Genomic DNA, 10,374 nt, shown 5'->3' with positions numbered 1-10,374 from the left:
AGGATATATCAGTGGGCAAAATTCTTCCACAAAAAAATCATCTTGGTAAGAGAAAAGGAGGGATGAGTAATTCTCGCTGATATCAGTGTAACTGATATATTTAGTGGATCATTTCTTAGACATGTGTGAAGTACAGTACAAGGGGCTCAGAGACAGCCAGTGCCTCACATCAAACCACTGGAGTCATTTATGTCTCAAATAATTCTTTTAACTTGGGTCCATCCTTTCTCAAAATTAGTAACACACGTTCCTAAGAGCAAAGAGGTTTCTTTATTCCAAAGCCATATATTTAAAGTATCATTGTAATAAGGCATACAAAAAGCTCAAATTGCCAACGAGCTGCAAGATAATTGTATTACAACAAAGTTAATCTTTATTTAACTTTCCTAAACCCTGTACTCACAGCACTGAAAACTGTCATAACCTCCCTGTTTCAGAGTAAGTGGATTATTTATTTGTGATAATGGGCACATATGCTCATTAACATGCTGTCATAAACAGCTGTGCTAAATGTATTATGTGCTCTGTGACATAAATAAGGTGCTCAGCATGAGGTTGTGTTTAAAATATAAGCCCCAGGAAGAACAAAAATGCAATAAACGTTTTTTAATATAGTTGCCTGGTCTTGGATTCTAAATTTATTTTTCTCATATTAATGCTACTTAAATGGAAATTGTGGACATTATTCTACTGAAGCATCTTGACATTCAACAACATTAGAACTTCTTTCTGCTTCCTCACCCTTCCTGGATCTTTCTAGCTAGATATTTGCTAGCCAGTGTTTCTTTCCAGCAAATAAGAATGAGCCTATCTATCCTGGAGAGCACTTCCCTCAGCATCTATCAGCATCTCAGAGGCTTAGCAAGTTCCATTCAAGGATGCCCTCTGCTCATTTTTGTACCAATTCCTTCCAAAATGGGCACTGAGCATTGAACAGGAAGATCAATGCAATGAAAGCATTCATTTTGCAGATAAGGGAACTGAGTCTGGAGGAAATGCAAAACCTTTTAGAATTGTGTATTTAAATGAATAAATAAATAAATAACAGAAAGAGAGGCTAGAAAGCCATATTCTCCATTTTTTTGTAGTTTCCCCTAGAATACAGATTGCTGTTCTGTATAGGCTAACTGATTAGTAGATCCGTATGGAAAGGAACATATGTGGACAGCCAGTGAGTGGGTCAGGCTCTCTACCACTATTACCCACAGACTTAAATGGTAACTATTACTTTACAATTTATATTAATATAAGCAAAGTTCTAGACTCTTTCTTTTGTCAAATGGCCTATTTGGGTGGAGTTAGCATATGAAGAGAAGTGATGAAGTACACCAGGATAAAAAAGTTTAAGATTTAGAGAACCAGGCATGTACATTACTCACTCTTGGGAGAAATGGCTGAAGTAGTTATATCTTCCCTGGAAAAATAGGGTAAGAAAAGTTAGGAATAATTCTGACCATCAGAGTCAATATGGGTAAAGCCCTAATGAGAACATTGATTATATCAATTTAGACGTTTCCTCTTTAGATGATAGAACGTCAGGAAGGTTTTACAAAACCACCAAAAGTATTCCCATTACAGATAAATCAAGAATGGTAATGAACTTGAGGTTATCATTCTAAGATAAAGGAAGACTGACATATTATTTAGGAGTGCTTTTTATTGAAATGAAATGCAGCTTCAAATGAATAAAAGATCCTCCTAAGAAAATGAATGCCATATCTACAATTTCACACAAAGCAGCTCAGGAGAAAAATGTGATTAAACAGTGGTCAGAAATCACAGATTGTAATATCTCTAAATGTTGGAAACAAGATACTTGGGAAAAATAGTCTTTAGCCTTAGAGATTGTTCAAAATTTAAAATATCTTGTCTTGAATAGCTTAGGTACCTGTCTGGACAGAATTTGAAACCTATGACCTCCTGAGACCACTTCAAGTCCTTTACTTTAACAATCGGAGTACAGAGAAACACTATACTGACAAGCTCAAAAAGAAAAGAATTTAATTACGCTTGTTCAATCCCCTTAAGATTCTTAGATGACTTTCTATTCTGCCCGTTGACTTCTTGTGTTCATTTATGTTTATGATAGAATCCAACTGCAATGGCTTCTTAGCTATTCAGGCCCATAAGAGACATTTGGAAAGAAGTGAAAACACCTCAGGGAGTTTAGACTACAGTTTTATTGACTTCTCATGCAGTTTACATTACCTATTTAAAAGCGCACCTGAGTTTCTTTCTAAACAACTATGCACATACTATCAATTTTTATTTTTGTAAAATAGAATAGATAGACTTTTAAAAATATTAACATATCCTAAAATAAAAATAAAAATATAAAACAAGAATCACAAATTGTACCTGTCTTACTATGGACTATAGAGACTTTAAAATATTTGATGTTCTTTGAAAAAATACTCATTATTTCTGGCCAATTCTTGAAATAATGACTAAAATGTAATGATAGTCTTATTCATAATTTACGAGTCATTAACACTTAGTGATATTTTGTGGACCAATTGTTTCAGTAATTGAGACTCAAACAGATATTAATCTTTTGTTTAATATAGTATTCCTGATTATTGGAAATTTAAAAAAGCCCTCCACCCTGTTTTATTTTAAAGCTTTGTAAGGAAGCATGGAATTGACACTTGAAACTCCTCTGACTCATGAACTTATCTTGCTGTGCTCTCCTATTCCAGGTTTTCAAATTAAACCTTTCACATCACTGCGCTTCTTATCAGAACCTTCCGATGCCATCACAATGCGAGGAGCAAATGTTCTGCTCAACTGCTCTGCAGAATCTGACCGAGGAGTTCCAGTTATCAAGTGGAAAAAAGATGGCATCAACCTAGGCTTGGGATTGGATGACAGGAAGCAGCAACTTCCTAATGGGTCTCTCTTGATACAAAACATACTTCACTCCAGACACCACAAACCAGATGAGGGACTTTACCAGTGTGAGGCATCCTTGGGAGACTCTGGCTCAATTATTAGTCGGACAGCAAAAGTTGCAGTAGCAGGTATGTACATAATTTTCTTCTACAGTCTCTATCTTTTTTTTTCCATTTTTAGAGACAAGAAAATAATTCTTGTAAAAGCAATGCATATTTTTAAGATTTCTTATTTTTAATTGAAAAAGTTATTTTTTGCATGTTGTAATGTGATGTTTTGTGATTATATCAAGCTAATTAGCAGATCTATCATGTCAAATACCATTTTTGTGGTGAAAACATTTGAAATTATTCACATAGCCATGTTTAAGTACACATTACACGTAGAGCTATGGTCACCATGCTGAACAATATGTCTCAAAATTATATTCCTCCTCCTAACTGATACTATGAACCACTTTTCCACCTCTCAAATCACCCAGCCTCTGGTAATCGTCATTCTGCATTCTGTGATTTCAACAGTTTAGATTCTGTCACGCAATGCTTGCCTTTTTGTACTTGATGGATTTCACTTTAGCATAATATCCTGTAGGTTCACAACTATATTGTCAAAAATAACAGGATTTCCTTCTTTTAAAAAGCTAAATGATATTCTGGTGTGTATGTGAACCACATTTCCCTTATCTGCTCATCTACCGGTGGCCGTGTAGGATGATTTTGAAACTCAGCTATTGTGAATACACTGCATTGAACACAGGGATATAGACATTCCTTTGTCACACTGATTGCATCCCATTGTGATACACATACTCAGTAATGTGCTTATAGCATCATATGGTACCTCTGGTTTTGCTTTTCTGAGGAACGTCTGTGTTGTAATGACTATGCTGTGTACATTTGCAAGCAACGGGAAAGATGCAAAAATGATTCATGTCTCAAGTTCTTTACCCGAGTTATTTTTCAATTAACATGGAAAACAGTAGTGAGATCTAAGTTCAGCACAGCATTGCAGGATTCATTTCAAAAACAAAAGTGACTCAAGTTGATTCACTTCTTAGGTAAATGGGAGGCCTTTTATTGATAAAATATTAGAAAATATACCCTAACCAATTCTACTCTGTGGCTTCCCCAGTGCTAAACTTTTGTAAAGTCACTTTTCATGCCGTCATAGCAGCATGTATTATTTTAATTACAATGTCCTGACCCACAACACAGCTCTCAGGTGAGAAATAAAACCTTTTACCTTTTCTTCCAAAGGTCACTCCCTTGTCAGCTCAACAGCCAAATGATTGGATAACATTTATCTTTTCATCTGGGCATATCAAAACTATACCGACATTGGATAAATCGTGTGGTATTATGTAGTACCCACGACGTTGCTCTGTCTGCTCTAAATCTGTAGTCAGAGAGAAGGCTCTCATGTAAGGCCTGTTAGGAATGGTATCAGATCTTTACTTTTAGAGGTCTGTAATAATTTCACTAAAAGTTGTACTATTGTATACATATATATGTATCTATAATTTGAAATTGCAAACCAAACCAAACCAATGAATCTAAATAGAAATAAATTTAAGCCATCAAATGGGTAAACAGAATTGAAAGGCTACTTCCAAACTTAATTTTAGTTTTTATTACAAAATGAAACAGGCATACAAAGAACAAAAAGCTGTTATTTAGCCATTTAATTCTCCCTCAGATGTCATGTACTGGAGATGTACCCTGGAAGGCTGGTAAGAATTAGAACTTATGGTTTGGTAATAACAGTAAATAAGGGAGTCATGCAGGACTTCACACATATATACTATACACACAGGCACACAACACACATACACACAAACACACACAGACACACAGACACACACTCTTCAGTGATGTTTCACTTAAGCTGAACCCTGTGAGCTGTATTTTTGTCTGGTGAAGCTGTAAAGAATTGGATCTCATAGACAGGCTTTAACATTCCAAACCCAGCTTTCTGCCACATTTTTGTGGTTCTTTACCACACCAAAGTCTCTTATAAGTGAAGGTTTTATCACTTCAAAAGTACCCTGTAGCAATCCTAACAGAAAAAGAGCTTCCACCATGAGGTGTATCCTTTCAGGAGATGAACGCATCCGGAGCGGAATGCAGAATGCTCAGGCATGCTTCCTGAAGCGTGAAAACACAGCAAGTCAGGCATCAGCACTGTACAACCCCGAACTGGGCCACAACAGAACCCAAAGCTGCTGACTCTTTGATCTCAGACTCCCAGCTCTCAGATTTGTGAGAAATAAATTCCTGTTGTTGTGTATAGACTCAATTTATGTACTTTGTTTCAGCAGCTGAAACGAAAGTAGGCTCTTTCAGATCCAGTTTCAACAGATACCCCCTCTGCAAAGGTGTCCTGTAAGTAGAGTGTTCAGTATAGGAAGACTGGCCAAGCATTCTGATTTGCCTTGGACTGACATCGGTTTCACATTTGAAGTCCTATAGTTTGAGAAGCGTTTCAGTATCAAATAAAACCAAGATACTTCATCATCATATTTAGAGGTAACCGTGTCTGCTCTAGTGATGACAGCCTGAGAGACAGGTGGAGAGACATCCTGATCATTAAAACCAAGGCTTAAGGCCACCTGGAGGCTGTGAGTGATAGTTGTCCAGAATTTGATTGATGTATAAAGTATAAGGAAGACTGAAAGTTAATGATAATTGTGATTGACTAAGGGGAACAGGTGGCAAAAGTGCTGAGGATTAGGGAAAAGTTATACTTCTGAGAAAATACACACACATTGACGTTCTGTAGTGCATACATTTCTGGACACATGGATCCTTCTCATCAGTTGTCTGGGCCAAAGCAGTTCTGCCATGGGAATGAATCAGGCTGACATTTTGATGCCCTATTACCAAAGGCAGCTGCAGCTGCACTGTTAATGAAAACGGTCCGATATGTTGTGGTTTCTGCTCTCCTGCAATCGAGGTTCACTTTTACGTGTTCTCTCTTTCAATGATGAAATAAAGAATGATTCCTTCCCTGTGAGATATTAAAGTAAAGTGGCTTTGACTTTCGTATTCAGTAGAAGGATAGGCTCACGAATTCAGTCATTGAGTTACAATCTAATATTAGATTGTATCATTTCAAGGCAATAAGCTTCTTCACAGCATTTTAAACACTTACCATGCTGTTTGGCAACATGGAATACATCAATGTTATATCTACTGAGGTTAAGATTGCCAAACCACTAGAATTCACAAGGGGCATATATCTTCCCTGTAATAAAGACCATGGACCTGATTTAATCTCATTTTGAAAGCATTAGCAGTCAATAAACCAGTCACCACTAAATGTAACAGTCAGCTTTACCTAGATGGAAAAAAAAAAAAGTCTGTACCCTTAGATACTGTGTAAAGCCCATTTAATATCATGTCCCTCTTCCAGTTTTGCTTTCTCAGTATTTTTTGTTTTAAAAAATATGGCAAATGAAATGTGTCTTTGATCAGGTGGGCTATTTATGTGGCAATCTTGTCATCTACCATTCATCCTATTTTCTAGGAACTCCTCATGTGCTCTTTATATCCTGAGTACATACTTGGCTGGAGAGGGAAGATAAACAGGGCCATCACCCCATCTAACATCTTGTCAAATGTTGAATGTAACAAACTAATGGAAATTGGGTTTTTTGTAATTTTGAGTTCCATTAGTAAAACATGCCTGACTCTGAAATCTCCATTTACAAGCAACTTGACCAGTATTGACTGCAACTGGGGAATTTCATCTGTATTCAATTAGTTCTAATCTACAATGCTACAGTCTTTCTCTGTCATCTCCATTTTGGTAGCTGGAAGATCGAGGAGAGCAGCAACACTGGCCCATGTTCTCCAAATCATTCCTAACAAAGCACCCGGTGTGTTTAGTAGTAGGTACGTATGTGTCTGGCCAAGGAGAGCTTGGACGTTTTACTGCATGTGGAGAGCTCTGTCCCTCTTATCTTTTTTCTCTTCCCTCTTCTTGGTTCTTTCTTCTCCCCCGTCTTTCCTCTTTATTGGACTTGATCAGATTTAAGTACTTATACAACTGTCCATATAGAAATACATTCTTAATTAAAAAAAAAAAACTAGGAAAATACGCTGTACATTCCATAGTCCTGTCAACTCAAAACATAGCTCCTGTCCAAAGGATTATTTTTAAGCCTAATATGTTCCCAGGAACACAGACTCAGGTTCCCCTGAATGGCCGTTTAGGATGGAAGAGATGCTTGTGTGGCAAGGGCATAACCAGTTGAGCCCTGTCTCCGGGCCAGTGTCCACTTTTATGTGACATCTAGGATATAAAACTCTCATGAAGAATAGATTGCTATCCAGTGAGAGGCATATGGTTATTGTGATTTTAATACAGTTATTATCGTTATGAACTAAAAACTCAAAAATTCTTGTGATGGTCAAAGTATTTGGGGGAAGGCCTTAGACATGAAATGCTGACTATGACTCTGTAAACACAAGCTGGGAAGCTTGAATTTACTGTTCAAATGTTGAACTTGTGAAAGAAAAGTTCTCAAAAAGAACTCCTGCACCTTGGACTGAACTTCTGCAAGGCTGACCAACTGATCATCACTCTGAAGACTGTGGAAAGTTTGGAATGTTGCAGGTCCAGAGTCTAATTACCATTTATCTTAGGCCATCTTTAGCCCCCTAAACAGCCGCTCTTTACCCACCTCTGTTTCTGATCTAACATCCTGTGACTAACAGATAAAAATCTTTTAGAATGTATTAACAGCAGACCACCAGGTCTCACCAATTCAAAAGCTAAGAATGTCATCAGATAACATCTGAGACCTATAGTAAGAACCCTCCCGCTTTGCTGCTTATCCTCCATTTGAAAAGTGTCTTGATTTATGACTTTTCTTTGTTCTGTTACTATAAAAATGTAAGGCAACTGTTACCAGGCTGGAGCATGGAATTTGGTGTAACCTGAATCTGTGTTCCTGGGCCATGGCCACTCATACTTGGCTCCAGAATAAACTATCTCTTATCTCCTTTAAGGTGAGAGTTATGCATTTGTGTCAACAAACTATTTTATGTGGGTTTTTTTGTTTGTTTGTTTGTTTTTTAAAAATCCCTCTGACTAAAGTTTCACTTCTGACCATTTGAGCTATTATCATGTCAATGTGGTTAATTTTACTTGGTCATACCAGGAGTTCTAGATGCCACAACTACTACAATCACTTCAGCAAAAGATTCTGAGCATTCTTATCACTTTCCTTAATGTCCTTTCAACTGGAAAAGGTTCACTGAAGCAGGATTCATTGGTGTGTGGCTTTAAGTCAGACTCTGAGTGTGTGCCTACTTCCTCTAGGAACACAATAAATATCAACGTGCTAGAAAAGCAGTTAGGAATAGAGCTCCTATGAGTGAGTATATAGCCACCTTCTTTCATTCCCTTGTTAGAAACTTGGCCACCCACCCACACACCTGCTCCTTACACAGCTGATTTTCCACACACAGTCCCTGTCTGCTCTGAGGTGCACAGTTGACACTTAAGCATAGCTTTAAGTGTCCTTACACTCTTTGGGATGGAGTCAGACAGTCCCCCACCCAAGAAAATAGCAGTGACCACAGGATCCATTATACAGCACTACGTATGATTGTAAATCTGGATATTGTTCACTTTTGAGCATTTTTGTCTTCATATCAAAATGCCAGACTCGCTTTTTAAGCCTTTTGGACAACAAGTCTATATGCATTATCTACACTGCACAACAGACAGAGATGCTAAAGTTGATAGAAGGGCAGAATGGAAGAAGGTACATAACTTTCTAGAAGCAGAGCCTGAAATTCAGGATCTCTAATTCAGGATCCACAATATCCCCCATCACTTTGTTTCAGTCAAACTAGAATTAAAGGCACTGGATAACACCCCATTCAGCAATCAGGCAGTCACTTGATTTTATTCAATTTAAACTGCTAAAATACTAACAGTTGGAAAATAATATAGTGTTGATTTTACTTATCAATCCCTATTCAGTCCCTTGAAAATATCAGTTCTATGGAGAAACAAAATGAATTTGTTGCTTTTTTTCTGGATGATTTTGCTATTAATGCTAAATATTCAATCAATAGAGACACATTACGAATCTCTCCTGAAAAATAGAAATATATAATTTTAAAAATAAGCATATAAGACTTCAAAAGTATATTTTATCTTTTATCCTTGTAAGGAATGTTATGATTAAAACCAAGTTTGCATAATTTTTTTGTTCTGTTTCTTGAAGATCAAGAAAATAAAAGACCAACTAAATTGCATTTACTTCAGTTGTTATTTCATTCAGGGATATGTTTTTTTCTTCTCTATTATAATAGATGTTTCAAGATGCAAATTGTCCCATTTTGCGTTTAAATAACCCAGGCATTGTAATTAAAATTCCCCTGAGTTAAAAAAAAAATGGTTACTTGAGGAGTCCTTTCAGTGAATTCCTTTCCAGAATGCCTCCCATTTAAGTGAGTTATGAAATAATTAGTGGAAGATATTATAGCGAGAGAAGCTAGACAGAAGCCTTTGGGAAATGATCACCTGACCTTTCTGTTCTTGCTTAAAAGGAAGCAGGAAAAGGAGCTTGTCTGAAGGGAAGGAGAATAAACTACATTGCCTGAGGTCACTCAAACATTATATAAAAGAAACAGCAAGAAAAATGCTCACATTTCTTCTCTCTACAGGAGCAAATATAAGAATCTTGCTTAGAAGGTCAAGTTCATTCAGTGAAGCAGTTTGGAAAATGTATCCCCGGGCCCTTGAATACTCTGAACATTCTATTTTAGGAAGGTTCAGTTACAGAGCAAAGCTTTCCATTTTACACTCATAGGAATACTGTTTATTTTCAAATGATGTGCAGAGAAATAGAGTTTACTGACTTTATAATTCTTAATGGTCTTAATTATCCCTAATTAGTTAAATAATTCTTGCTATTTTGTGGTTAAAATGTGGAAAAGCAATACCATAGAAGGAATTGTTGCGTGTGCTTATCAACCTATTTATCACCAAATTAAATGTAGATAATCACTGATACTGACCCAATGCAAAATGTTATGTATTCTCACATCCTTAACTTAAATAATTGCATTTTAAAGAGCAGGATTTTTGTCTTCTTTTTGTCTCCCTTTGGCCCCAGCTGGCCTGGAACTCACTATGTAGACCAGGCTAGCCTCTGCCTCCCAAGTGCTGGGATTATAGGAGTGTGCCACCACACCCGGCTTTGACAGGGCTTTTTACAGTAGAAACATCAGCAAAATAACTTTTTAAAAATCTTCCAACCTTTCATTTCCTTTTATTTGTTATGAATTCTTATTCATGTGACAATGTTAATAGCTAATTACTCAATACAAATTTAATCAGCACCAGAGAAGCGCATTCTTTCACTCAGTCCTCCCAAGTTATCCAGTGTATTTTTCCTCACATTCTAATGAACATCAAAGTATAATATCTAAAATAACTCAGATAGGTGGTAATAATCAAAAT

The 10,374-nt window shown here is 36.7% G+C and overlaps 1 protein-coding gene across 3 annotated transcripts in view; it reads left to right on the top strand.

Moving 5' to 3' along the window:
* The first annotated feature begins 2,682 nt into the window (after positions 1-2,682).
* Positions 2,683-10,374, top strand: part of Dcc (DCC netrin 1 receptor) — a 791,710-nt gene continuing 784,018 nt past the window's right edge. For all 3 annotated transcript variants that reach the window (XM_029558504.1, XM_029558503.1, XM_008822828.3), the window contains exon 1: positions 2,683-3,020. In XM_029558504.1, the coding sequence (XP_029414364.1) occupies positions 2,762-3,020 (259 nt within the window). In that variant the 5' untranslated portion in view covers positions 2,683-2,761. The remainder of the gene's footprint in view (positions 3,021-10,374) is intronic.

The sequence above is a fragment of the Nannospalax galili genome, unplaced genomic scaffold, assembly GCF_000622305.1.
Source record: "Nannospalax galili isolate Female #2095 unplaced genomic scaffold, S.galili_v1.0 scaffold1609, whole genome shotgun sequence".
In the NCBI taxonomy this organism is placed as follows: Eukaryota; Metazoa; Chordata; class Mammalia; order Rodentia; family Spalacidae; genus Nannospalax; species Nannospalax galili.
The sequence above is the reverse complement of the archived record's forward strand: the minus strand, read 5'-3'. Positions and strand labels throughout refer to the sequence as shown.